The sequence below is a fragment of the Sciurus vulgaris genome (assembly GCF_902686455.1).
Source record: "Sciurus vulgaris genome assembly, chromosome: 12".
NCBI classification, from domain to species: Eukaryota; Metazoa; Chordata; class Mammalia; order Rodentia; family Sciuridae; genus Sciurus; species Sciurus vulgaris.
The window spans coordinates 14,282,359-14,296,497 of NC_136473.1; the positions used below are offsets into that span (position 1 = coordinate 14,282,359).

At 41.0% G+C, this 14,139-nt stretch overlaps 1 protein-coding gene across 6 annotated transcripts in view; it reads right to left on the bottom strand.

The window, feature by feature from the left end:
• Positions 1-14,139, bottom strand: part of SFMBT2 (Scm like with four mbt domains 2) — a 213,509-nt gene that overhangs the window by 73,850 nt on the left and 125,520 nt on the right. For all 6 annotated transcript variants that reach the window (XM_079108106.1, XM_079108107.1, XM_079108103.1 and 3 more), the window contains 2 exons: positions 10,124-10,225; positions 6,861-7,008 (listed from right to left, as the gene is read on the bottom strand). In XM_079108106.1, coding sequence (XP_078964232.1) covers positions 6,861-7,008; positions 10,124-10,225 — 250 coding nt within the window. The remainder of the gene's footprint in view (positions 1-6,860; positions 7,009-10,123; positions 10,226-14,139) is intronic.

Below are 14,139 nucleotides of genomic sequence, written 5' to 3' on the forward strand. Positions count from 1 at the left end.
CTCCAAGGCAGCTGCACACAGGGATGCTCTAACTTTATAATTCCATACAGTACCGTCTGCAAGTTAAGGCAAGACTTGCCATCCATGCCCTGAATAACGAGGGACATCTTTATGAAGCAGACGTTGTCTCTGGCACTGGAGATACAGTAGTAAACAGATTTTTAAAAAACCCTTCGCCCTGTGGAGCTTCCTTTCTAATGAGCAGACCAGAACAGGGAACCAATTTCACAGGTAGTGAAAACCCTGGCCTACTGGGCAGACAAATGGATTCTTTTCTCCAATTTTTTCCCACAGCAAAAGCATTTTTCTTTTGAAAATTGAAAGAACAGACCAAAATACAGCAATGATACAGAACATTTGAACAACTGAATTAATAAGCTTGATGGAACCAAATGACTGACAATATATTTGAAATAGCTAAAACAAAACACACTGTAAGTAGGTATACATTACCCGCACGGTCTTACATAGAAATGGTAGCCCAGGCTAAATCTAAAACTGTTAGAGGAAATAAATTCAAGCTCAATGAAAGGTCAATAGCACCAGCTTCAGAGAGATCTGCACGCTTGCTTTAGCAAATCTTCAAAATCACATAATCTGTATCTTACAGAAACATGCTCTTGAGAAAGTTTAGAAAGGTTGCTGGATATGAAATAAATGTATAAAAATCTGGGTGGTGACAGAAGGGGGCAGAGCTTCAATTCACTCAACATTCAACAAATACTGAGCAAGTGCCACCTGCTATTCTAGCCACTGGGCAGGAGTGGGTGACCAGTAAGAGAAAAAGTCCCTGCTCTTGTGAAGCTTTCATCTTAGTGGAGAAATAAAGAACAAGACAAAAAAGTAAAACATATATTACTTATTTGTATATTACATGGCAAGAAATTCTGTGGAGAAAAACAGTGCAGGAAAGGAGATAAAAATGTTGGGGGTAGCAATTTGCTATCAATATCTGATAAGGTAGCCCAGAAGACAATACCAAGAAGGTGCAACACCTGAGTCAAGACTGAAGACGGGGACTAAGCTGGACAGGGCATCTGAGCAGAAGGAAAAGGAAGTGTCAGGGCTTAAGGAGGGGCCGTGCCGCCATGATGTAGAAATGGCAAGGAGGCTGGTGACCCGACGGGCGATAGGCATCACCGCAGCGAGGTGGTGCTGGCTGTGGTCACAGTCTTGACCTGGACTCTGAGTGAGCTGGAAGACACTGGAGAGTCTGAACAGAGGAGGGATGTGTGATCTGTGTTCTGACATGATCAGAGTCTACTGAAGAAAACAAGAAGCCACTGCAGTAAGGTGTGAAATCCAATGGTGACCTGGGCCAGGTGATCATCACAGTACACAGTTACCGTGCTGAAAATGGTGACAGGATTCACCAGAGGGTTAGATACAGGATATGACAAACGAGGGAGCAGAGGATGACTCAGTGGTCACCTTTATCAATAATGCTTTATTCTACTTTCTAAACATCTGAATCACACACAGCAAAACATCAGCACCTTTTCCAAGCAGCAGGGCAAAGAGTACCTATATATTTTTTTTCTGTCCCCTTTTTGAATAAAATGGTTGGCAAAATGAACTAAGTCCATCAGTGAGTGACTGAAGCTTTTCTTTAGGAAAAAAAAAAAACACAAATTAGGATTCGCTACTTTGTACTATGATAATAATTAAGCACCTTGACTTCCTAAATTATGCTAACATTTTATGTGTCCATTAAATGGTCAGCCTAACAGTTATATATTAAAGTGCTAAAATGAACCATTGACTTCAGCCTTTGCTCCAACATTTTACAACAGAAATTTAAAGGCTGAACATTTGCTCCAAAAAGTCCCCCTGGGTGGAACGTTTCTTCCTCTAATTCTACAACTAATCTTTGATATTACACGCCATGAAGGTTAATGGAAAAATTTAAACATGGCAATTCACGGTCAATAGCCTATATATATATTTTTGCTCAGTTTATTTATGATGTACTTGTTTAACAACTTCTCATGAAATACCAACTTGGTGTTTACTGAGTTTAAGCAAATTGGGTAAAATCTCCAAGATTCTGTCCTTGGCCTAATAGGAAAGCACTTGCTGCAGAAAGTCACTTGGGAACTTCTATCCACTCTACCTTACACTTCCTGTCCTTAAGGCCTGGGGCATGTTACTTTTATATACATATACGTATACATATATGTATACATTATACATATATGTATACGTATATGTATACATTTATATACATTACATATACATATCCGTATGTATATGTAATGTATATAAAAGTAGGAATAGAGTCAAAACAGTGCAATAAGGATCTATGATCTTTGCACTTCTCTCTCCTCCACCGGATGTCTTGTTTCCTCAGCTGCTTCCACTTCATACTTTTGGAGATTAGGTATGTAACACGTAATAGTAATAGTAAGCAGGATTCATGGTTTCCGCAGAAATCTAAACATAATACATTCCTAGAAAACATGCACTTGAGACTATCTAAAAATCACTTGGCAACATGTATAATCAAACTTACATATTCTAGATAGAAACCTCACAGTTCAAGTCTAAAACAACAAACTTATTCTAAAAGCTTCCACTTCCACATATTAATAAAGTGAAGAAAGCTGTCTGAAAAATTCCACAGCAAGCTTCCTGGCCCTTGTGTTGAGATAAGGTGAGTAGTAAATTACCCCAAAAGGAAACCATTAAACCACACTACAAAATCCACCACCACCACTGCCACCTCTAATTTCTTACTCATTTTAATTGCAAAAATAAATATATCCCACTCTCCTTATTTAAAGCAGCTCATTAAATAAAGCCACAATTGTATTATGACTTACATCGGCACTTGGAAAATGATTCCCTAGAATTTTTAATTTGCCAACTGCTTTCATGTATAGATTATTTTCATCATGTAAAAGTCATGGTCCATTAACATCTGCTAGTTGGGCTTAGGGCCACCAAAACTCCCCCAAAATTACTAAGGAGGATGGAGTTCATGGAGATGCCAGAAACCGAGAAGAGCAGCAAAGTGTGAATATGGCTATACACCTAAGGTTCAAATCAACCTCTGTCTCAGGATCACAAATATCATTTAACACAACTGAGCTTCAACTTCCCCGAATAGAAAATGACTGGGTTAAAATGATGAGATAATCTCTGAGCTCTTTTTCAGTAATAAAAACCTTCTATTTTTAATAACATGTTTATTTTTACATAGGGAACACATTTATTTAGTTCATACATTTTTAAATTTGGGAGATTAAAAATAATACAGTTGTCCCTTGGTATCAGTGGGGGGCTGAATCCAGGATTTGACAGACACCAGGATCCATGGGTGCTCTTCTCTGATAAGAAAGGCACAGTGTTTGCAAAGATCCTATGCACATCCTCCTGCAAACTTTGAATCATCTTTATGTTACTTATCATAGCTAGTGCAATGTAAGTGAGATGTAAATAGTTGTCACTTTGCATTACTTAGGGAATAATGACAAGAAAACAGTCTGTACCTGTTCAGCATGATTTTTCCCAAATATTTTTGACCCACTGTTGGTTGAATCCACAAAAACAGAAAAGAAGGATGTGAAGACTCCTCTGCCTTCCATTATAAGTCCCACTCCTAGCCATATCCCATGCCCCACCCCCATGCCCCACAAGCCCACATAGAAACAACAGCTCCAGATAGTCTGTTCTGCAGTGTTTAGAGGATTTCTTACAAAAATATGAGCAATCACAGTAAAGTTCTCTTATTTACTTATTCTCCAACAATCAGGGAAGTATACTGACTAAATTTTCTCATTCAGTGTATCTTGGACAGCTTTCTATACAAGTTTATAGATTTCTCTTATTACTTCCAATAATTGCACAGTTTTCACTAGGTAGATATCCAAAATTCATTTCACCAATATCCTCCTGATGAACATTTGGATTTTTTCCCCATCTTTTGCTATTAAAAATAATGTGGCAAAGGCTGCATGTTTTCCCTGATAAGTGGATGATGATATATAATGGGGTTGGGGGTGAGGTATGAGAGAAGAATGGAGGAACCTTAGATTACATAAAAGGAAATGAGAGGGAGTGAGGGTATGAAAAATGGTGGAATGAGACAGATGTCATTACCCTATGTACATGTATGATTACACAAATGGTATGAATCTATATCATGTAAAACCATAGAAACAAAAAGATGTACCCCATTTGTGTATAATGAGTCAAAATGCAGTCTGTAAAAATAAAAAAAATTTAAAAATTTTTAAATAAAATATAAAGATCTGAATCCCCCCTCAAAAAAAAAATAATGTGACCAAAAAAAAAAAAAAAAAAAAAAAAAAAAAAACTTTTATGCATACACTTTCTGTATAGGCTACCTTTGGGAGAAAGTTCCAGAAGTGAAACTTCTGAGTCAATGGGCAAATGCATCTGTGCCATCTCCTCTACCACCTTCCACACAGTTGCACCACCTGGACCTGCACAGCCAAGTCTGAGAATCTTTGGGACCCTGTACTCTTCTAATCTGAGGGATTCTGTTCTTTGTCGTTTGGCCTTCTCTGATAAATATGCAGCATCTCAACATGATTTTCACTTGTATTTCTCTTGTTATGATGAGTTTGCCTGTAAATCACTATTTCTTTTACAGAGCATTAGTCTGTTCATATTCCTTGTCCATTTTTCTTGGTTTCTGGTCTTTTTCCTACTGGTTATAAGTAAAAATTCTACTATTTCAAGAAAACAGTCGAGAGTTCCCGCATATTACCATGGGGTCCTGAACTAATATCACTTTTTAAAGTCTTTAAGGATTTAAAAGGTTAACCCTGAGATTTTTTTAATTGGCAGGTACTAATCAACCACACTCAGTTTCCTAAAAGTAACCTATCGTACCCACGAAGAAACATTCTTTTTCTTTGAGACTACAAAAGGCGTACTTCACTTCCAATAGGGGAATAAAGAGGTGCAAAGGCTGGATGAAGACAATTTCATCCTTGGGTAACAGAGAAAAAAAAACTGACAATGGTAGATAATTATGAGGTATAAAAAAGTTATAAGATACAAAAATATTTGATTTTGTAAATAAATTTGTGAGACCCTTCCTTTGCATGTTTAGCAGTTCAATTACGTTAATACACAACAATGCAAGGATCCAAATGGGCACACCCATTTTTCTAGTAAGCTAGTCAGCAATCTCTCTATATACAGTTCATAAGAATGTATTCAAAAACTCTAATGACAGTGATAGATAGCTGTGAAGTCTCTACCCAATGGATGCATCAAACTGCCAAACGCTGATATAAATACTTTACTTTTTAAAATTCTTAAACAGATCCAATTACTAGCTAGGAATTTGCAAAGTCTAACCGAGCTGCACTTTAGATATCTAGAAACAGTCTCCTTTGATGACAAGGGACCCTTCCCCAAGAAAGAGCAGGATGGCTTTAGGGGCTTTCCAACTTGGCAGGAGACCTGTTGCTGAGAGTTCCCAGCAAGAAAGTCCTTATCTATGACAATAGATCTCTGATAACAGGAAAGCCAAAAGGTCATATTTAAGGATCATAGAAACACCTAGACTTTTATTGTTTCTTGGACTCCACAGAATACCTGGGGCCTGCCACAGGTACTTCTGGTGACAGGTGACAGTCTTGAAAACTGAAGACGTGATCTGGCTCAAGTCCAAAACGGAAACACACAGGGAGGGCTTGTGGACTGGGGTCCGCCCCCAGCATCAAGCACGGACTCAGGGGCAGGCCTCCTGCCTGCCACCTGCCATCTGAGGGACCTTGGGCATACTGTATATAAACTCTCCATGACTAAGTTTCCTCATAGCATTATTTTTGAGGAGTAGATGAGTTAGACATTTAAAACAATGACTGGTAAGCAATGCTGCATGCAAGTTTACCATATAATCGCTAGCCCGCATGCCGTGACTATGCAGCTTTAATCTGAAGGGTCAGCGGGAGATATGGAAATACCCAAAGGCATCTATCTCCTTCGTGGGGATGAGTATGGAGGAAAAATGAGATAAAAGCCCAGCAAATACAGTTGTGCTACAGATAAGCTGGGCACAGCCCAATTAAATGATGCAGAGGGCACAAGACAGCCACTGGGCAAACAGGAACCTACCCTCCCAAATACAGCTAATGCTGGAAGTAATCTGATCTCTAGGGATTCAAACAGGTTAGTATAAATCCTTTTTTTAATCTGAAATTGTCTGTTAAAATCTCCCCCAGATAAGTTCATTTTTCTGATCTTTTCTCAGTTCTCTCCTGTGACGTCCTTTCCTTTCCTTTCCACATTGTTAACTTTCAGCTTACTATTATCCCACCTGGATGAACCTCAGACCTGAAGGAGACAAGCCAGGCTACCAAATGACAAGGTAGCACTGATCAGTTGTGTGGTTCTTGGATCCCAGTCTGAAAGTGTTTTGATGCACCCTGACTCCCAAGAGAACGGTTTTAATGGATTATAGCATCAAATTGATGTGTATCTGAGAGCAACTGGGCCCTGGGGAAAATCTGATTGGCTGGAAATACAAATCTAAAGAAATGCTTTATTAGCATTTTGTTGCACTTATAAGTCACTTCTCAGACACTTTCAAGTGGGTAACTAGCAATACCACATCCTTCCTTTACCGCCACACAGGAGCAAGGGAGCTGCCAAGGATAGGGTCACTGGTGGAGGAACTGCAGTTGACAGAGTGGGCTGGGGAGCCCCATGGCACACACCTCACCCGGGGACAGAGCTGAGTGAGGCCTGCACCAAGCTATCCAAGAACACTCCACTTCCACTGCACCCAAGATCTCTATAGTACAAACTTCTCTGCTTCAACAGCAATGAGACACCATCTGGAACCACCAGAATCTCACAAATTTTCACAGGATACAAACCTTTAGGAGGAGTGAGATTGACTCCATTTTTAAGGCACCATTGTACTGGCAAAATCCCCAAAGAATCCGCATGGCACAGCACTGAGAGTTTATTAGGTTCTGGTCTTAGGTCATCAATAGTCACTTGAAAAAAATGATTGTTAAAAACCTGGGGAAAAAACAAAAAGCCAAAGGTTAATTCCTTGGTGTTACATCTATAGGGCCGGCACTGCTTCCAAACAGATATGTCATCAAACTGATTGGACAAAAGCTAAGAGGGATGCTGTGAAAGGCCCCTGGTTTCTCAGTATCCAGAGCAGGCACAGAACTCCTCACTTCACATCATTCCAACATGGACAAGATCTGGCCTGTGGGATCTCTAGACTCACCCTGCATCAGAACCCTCCAGAGACCCCACCTGCAGCCTAGGAGCTGCTCATCCACAGGAAGCCTGCCTCACAGACTACGTCACCCCAACCGCCTAGTTAGTCTGTTAAAACTCACTGCATTTTTCCAGGGGCAACTCAAAAGTCAATGTTATTGCCCTGGCTGGAATAAATGGTCCCTGCTCTGCGCTCCTAGAGCATGGTTTCTCTCCTGGATTGGTAACACACCAGCTCATAAGTTCTTTGCGAACACAATGAACTTAAACCTCTTTGTCATTCATCCAAGTATTTCCAAATGCTATGTATAGAGGAACTGAATAAATATCCAAGGAATATAAGATAAAACATGGAAGATGAAAAAGGAACAAGTCATGCTGATAAAACCAAGAAGAGGGCAAAAAATCAGGTGGTCCTCCACACTGAAAAGCACGGTGGGTTTAAATCCCCATAGTAAAGCAGGGCAGGAAAAAAGACTGCTTTCCCAACTTAATGGACATCAGGGAACTTTAACATTTTTCCTAAATGATGGTACCTGTCTTATAAAATATTTTCTGGGGGTAACTAGGTTCATAGTTAAGCAGGAAAAGAAACTCGCTTCTCTGCTCCTCTCTGTTAATTCCGGTAAACAGTTCCAGTTCTAAGCCTCTGAAAAGAGGAAAGGCTCAAACATGGCCAGCCTTCCCAGGGAGGCCATTCCTGTCAGCCTCACTTAAAATTATATCCTCCCTCCACCTGGATACTCCATTAGCCCTTCCCTGGTATATTTTCCTCCTCAGCAAGTAACATGTAATATACTACATTTATTTACTCATTAATTTTGCTTATTGTCTGTTTTCCCGCATTAAAGTATAAGCCCCCTCAAATATCATGGACTTTGTCCACAACCCATTGTTCAGAACAGTGCCTGTAAATGCTCAATAAATATCTGCAAAAATAATCTAAAATACTCCTATACACACACACACGCATTAAAACAGACAAGTAATTTTGGTGGCAGGATCTCTAAGCACCACAGGACTTTGTAAAGACAGGCACCAAGGAATTTCCAAAACCCATTTAAATGCAGGTTCATGTAGGCATATGCATCAAGGTTCACATTCCCAAATGGTCAGAACCACTGGTTTGCGTTCCATCTGGTCCAGAATCCAAAGGTCTCAGAATGAAAGGTCACGAGCAGTTAATCGACTTGCCCGAGACTGCACAGCTCAGAGCTCACAGAGATAGAAACACAACTCCAGATTGCAACTCCAATGTCCTCTCCGCTCATCAACACGTCTCATGTCACAGGTGATGCTGTCTTTATCCTCCGTCAGAATCTGACCACTGTGGAGCACCAGAATCATAGTCCTGCTAGACTGCTGAAGATGATCATTCGGTACTGCATCTGCCACATGCTCATCTGCATTCCTGTCTGTTGGCTTTAATATTAGTTACTCACTTCAGCAACAGTCGTGCCACAAAGAAAAACCTCAAGGGGGGTGCAGGGAACGAAATCTTCACTGTGATGAGTCATGACAGCATAGTGCGTTATATTCTCAAACACAATAGTCTAAAATTTTTTCCAGGGTTTTGACACATAAATCTAGTTATAGTATTTTCTACACCAAGAATGCTTTGAGACCAGTTTGCATGAAGAGGAGTTTGGGCCCGGGGAGGTATGTTTCAGGGTTCCCAGGGATGGTCCAGCATATGGTTCTACTTAGTTTATTTGGTAATGCCACGTAAAGTTGACAGCGTCACCCTTCAGAATGAGGACAATATGCCATGTGTCCAGAGAATGGACATCAACTTCAGCAACGAAGGCACATTCTGGCTAGGTTTTCCACAAGGTGCAGCTAACTCTTCAGTTCTGGAAAATTTTTTGATGACTACCAGCAAAGAACCCCAAGACCATTTCCAATAAAAAGGTTTTTAATGGATGATGCACAAAAGGGAAGGCACTGTGGTTCAATTCCAACAACACCATAAAGCATACGTTAAAAATGTTTCCTTTAAAAAATCACCTTAACAGTTACAAAAACAATTTGTTCACCAAAGGAAAAAATTTAGAAAAGAGGAAAACAGCAATTCAGATCATAACCACTTTTCACCTTCTGTAACACATAACTACCACCGAATTTCTAAGATTCTACCAAATCATACATAAAAAAACATAATGCAAATACGCTCAAACACTAATCACTGCGTGAATGAATGAGATTCCTTCAGAAAAGATTAAAATATAATTGACTTTTGAATCCTCAACACCTCTCTCTGAAATGCACCAAAGTCCATTAACTAGAAAACACATGGGCTAAGAATGCTACGTTTGTTGGGTTTTCGCACCATTTATAACAGATTATTAAGGTTAAAAACATGCAATTTAAGTTTTAGAGCAGGTGATATCATTGAGATTTTTTTATGAAGAGATAGTCTTAAAGGACGATCCAATCATAAAAATGCCTTTACATAAGAAAGTTGTTTCCTTTTGGACCTGTGAGTCTCAGAAGCGTGAATTTTTCTCCAATCAGTGGAAGCAGATGAGCACAAGGAGGCAGACACACCAGCTCAGAGGGAGCTGAGAATTTGCTTCCCTCCATTTTTCAGGCATTTCAAAAATAGATCCTATTCACGCCTCCCCATGCAGGAGAAGTGAGTGACTCTTACAATGACCACGACACGCACTCACCAACAGAAAGCATCAGAAGGAAAATTCAGCCTATGAGGAGGCATCTGGCCAGACTCGCCCTGCCACCATGGACTAAAGGAGCTTCCAAAAGAACTGGACTGGAGGGACAGCAATGTCCCCTTGGCTTATCTGGTGCTGTGGGGTATCTTTACGTGAGTGCATTTCAACTGCTTGGTATGGAGCTGATTCACTCTGGGGGTTAAGGCAACAAGCACAAGAGCAAAACCCACCTTAGTCACTGATGCAGGACAGATATGAAATGGCTCGCTCATATTCACTGTCTCTAGCTTCATCCCAACTGTGAAGAAATGGCTTCGCAAATCTGCATGATCCTGAAGGGAAGAAGACAAAAACATTGAAGGCGATTGTTCTGTGAACACGGCGACCGTCTGGGTGCTATCCTTGAGCATTTTGGGGGCGGGTTTCTGAAAGCTGATGGAAATAATTAACCCTCCCCATTTCAAATTTCTAATTATTGCAAGGTACTGAGGATTTAATTATTTCTGCAGGCTAAATTGCTTTTCCAAGGCACACGGTGGCCATGCTGAGATTTACACTAGGCAAAAAAAAAAAAAAACTCAGGTTACATGGCTTTGATCTTCCTGGGTCCTCTCAACTGGAGCACAGCAGAGTAATGGAGGCAATCAGACATCTTAAACACAGCAGGGGATGCTTCAGAAAACCTCTTGCTAGGGGAGTTACGTCACAGGGCATCAGTGGTACCTGCTGGGGGACAGTGTGCCCCACCTCCTGTGCTCTGAACTCCTAACGGCCTTACCAGTTACTGGTAGGGAGCTGTGTGCACAAATCCAGAATCTGGATCAGAACCTGACTCGCACTGAATAAAGATGAGCAGCACCCCCTTTTAAATAGATGTCTGGCAGTTTAATGAGCCACCTGCAGCAACCTGACATGTGAGAGCTGGGGCTTCCCTGTCTGCTGGAGAAAGAAATTTCAATATCCACTTCAGCTACACAGAACAGACGAGGATGGCTGGACTCTGGATCTGAGAATTCATCTTGCTAAAATAGAGGTCACCCCATAACTCACACTCTGTGTAAGTGGTAGCCCATAAATAAATATATTTGCAGTCTGTCCCTGAGAAAATAGTAGCTACAGATAAATCTTGTTATTCCCAAACACATCAATCGCATGTGATGTACAAAAATACCTGAAGATCCACTGCTGCCTTTTATCTGAAAATCCAAAGTGGGTTTTAGTTGATTCAATGACGCCATTCTACATCCAGCTTTGAGGTGTAGACAGCCCATTTGGTCTATCCCTGCTCCCTCCATTCTCAACCCCAAAAGCTGGTCAACAGTGTCGATGTCCAACGGGAGACCAGAGAAGAGGAGCTGCTCACAAAATTCTCCACTGCTCTCTGCTTGGCCCAAGGGAGTACAGATTATAAAGGCCTAAGGAATCACAAGGACCCTTGACTTTTCATGTCCCCCCAGCCACTGGCAAAGGTCTTTGGACACAAAGATGCACAATAAATGCTGGGTCTGGGTGAAGCAATTAATGCCACCATCCAGGGATGGGGGTTAATCAGAGCAAGAAGGGATGCAGTCAAATACAAGAAAAAAATGAATCAAAGGAACAAGTGCATTTTTCACCTTTATAAATTCCTCAAGAACTTATAATCAACACTTTATAAAAATTATACGCAAAGGAAAAAGTACAAGGAAATATTCTTAGGTGCAGGTAATGACTTCGTTTATGCTGCAACCTTTATAAATTCTTTAAGAGCTTACAATCAACACTTTATAAAAGTTGTATGCATAAGGAAAAAGCACAGGGGATATTCTTAGGTGCAGGTGATGACTTTCATCGTTTATGTTGCAAATAAAACTTTTCTTTTTGAAGGTGGCTGGCGAAGGCGGGTCAGAAAAGAAAAGGAATGAAAAGTCACAGTCTAGGGGAGTTAATACATATTAACACACACCAACCATAATGCCAAGGCAGGGCTATAAACCACGTATGTGGAGGAAGAAGAACTAAATTGAAAATGACTAATTGATGTCTGAATTAGAAGATTAAAAGTTACGCTCCTGTCAGGCATCGACACCCCCAATACCTATCAGTGGGAAATGAGTCACATTCATGGGCTTTGCAGGTAAATACATTTCCCCTTACAGCACAAAAATCTTTAACTTTTCACTCTAAAATTATAATATAAAAAAACTACCTGAGCCTACTCAACAAAATTAAGCAATCCTTATCACACCACCTGATTATGCGGAATCCCTCGGGTACTCATGACACATGCATAGTAACTGGCCCAGGGCAAGGTGAGCAGCTTCTCAGAAGCCCTTGTGTTTCTCCGTGTCCACATGGCACCCTCCCCTCAACACCCACAGCGACACAGCTAAACTTGCTTGAGGTCACTACTCACAGGAACTGGCCCCTGCTCCTTGATGGACTCCGCTCCAGGGCTCTCCTTGGAACTTCCCCCTCTCACGAGTCTCCACAGGAGGGGAGGCCCCGCCAGCGATCGATCGGGGCTCCTGGGCTACCGGCTGTCCTACCCCAGGTCCAGCTGCACATGCGCTCTGCTTCCGACACGTTTGCTCTGGCCTTGCTCTTTGAGTGGAGTCAGCTTTCCCACAGCCTGGGGCCCTTTCTACAGCCCCAGCTCTCAGTGTGGCCTGGACCACTGCTTCAAAGTCATCCCCATCCAAGCACAGGTATGTACAACATGACCTTAAATATCCACCTAGATCTGTGCTGTCCAATTAAATTCAAATTTCAAGTCTCAGAAATTAATCTGGTAACTACGAAGTACATTCCTGTATCTTCCAATCCTCATTTTCAATTTCTGAAGGTCATTTTTTTAATCACTCACCATGAAAATAAAAAAAAAAATTTACTGGGATCAGGTAGAAATTGCACAGGTTCAAAGGTAAACCAACCCACTGGAAATGTTAAAAACTGAAGGCTAAAGACGTAAAATCTAAGAGTTTGAGGACATCTTCTACTCTAAAATTTCTGCTATTCATATGCCAAGAACTTTTGATGGCAGAAGCAGATTTAATATTTTCAGAGGCTTGCCACTGAAACTTCTGGCCACTGGAGAACTTTGGAAAACATGGAAGACAGCCACGTCATATATGCAATGCTTCCTGGCAAATGCCAAACTCTCTCATTTGTGGTGTCCAGTCCGTCCAAGAAAGACCTCAATGAATATTCATTGAATTAAGCTGAAGGCTGGGGAAAAACTAGATGATTTCTTGACATCCATTCCAATTCCCTGTTCTACCACTCATTCATTATAAACTACTAAGGACCACAGAATAGCCTACTAGGTGTTACACAGACATCCCCAAAACCTACATTTGTCTAAGAAGGAAAAGACAAGGGACAGTTAAGGAAGACCTAGGCTAGAAGAAATTTCAGCACTAATTCTTTTACTTCTAGCATATAAAAACTAAGTATCACTGTGCTCATGGCAGTCAAAGGACTTAAAGGGGTGAATCTTCATTTGGAATATGAAAAGCATGTGACTCTGAATGAGGGAGCAAAGATGCCGGAAACGTAGCACAGAAAATGCAGTCAGGGAGGCTGGGACTTGTGTACCACATGAAGGCACCTGAATGTGATGTAAAAGGTAAAAGAAGGCATTGGGCATTTCTAGGAAATATCCACGTTTAGGACAAATGAAGAACTCAACACCAGCAAATCTCCAAATAAGTCAACAGGCAGACCTGTTGAGTTCTGTGCATGTGTCTAAACAGCCATATTTGTATGATATACAAAAAGGTGCAGATTTTCTCATTGAAAAACAAATGTGATCACTCCCAGGTCCTCTGCTTTGGACTGTTAATGCAGTCGGAGTACATGTGTGCATTTACACAAACGCCCAGCTGATCATCTTCAATGTGAAGGAAAGAGAGTTCCTGGCTCCCAAAGATGAGTCACAGAATCAATTATCTACTGAGAGCTAATGGAAACTTCGCTGTGGTTTAAAACAGACTTTCTGGCCTTTGCAAAACTCTAGAGAATCATTCACACTTCCCAACAGCTGTATCACAAGAGATGCTATGCCTGATATCAGGACGCATTACTAAACCCTCAGCACATTTACAAATAGCCCGTCACATTCAAGAAGATACTGTTTGCTTACATGAGCTGGAGTCCAGTTAAAATGCTTACTGAAAAACTACTCTCCTTTGATGAATGCCAGCAATGCCCATTCCCAGCCCCATTCATGGCTACCCATTTTTATTTTTGCCCCAAAGTAGTTTTA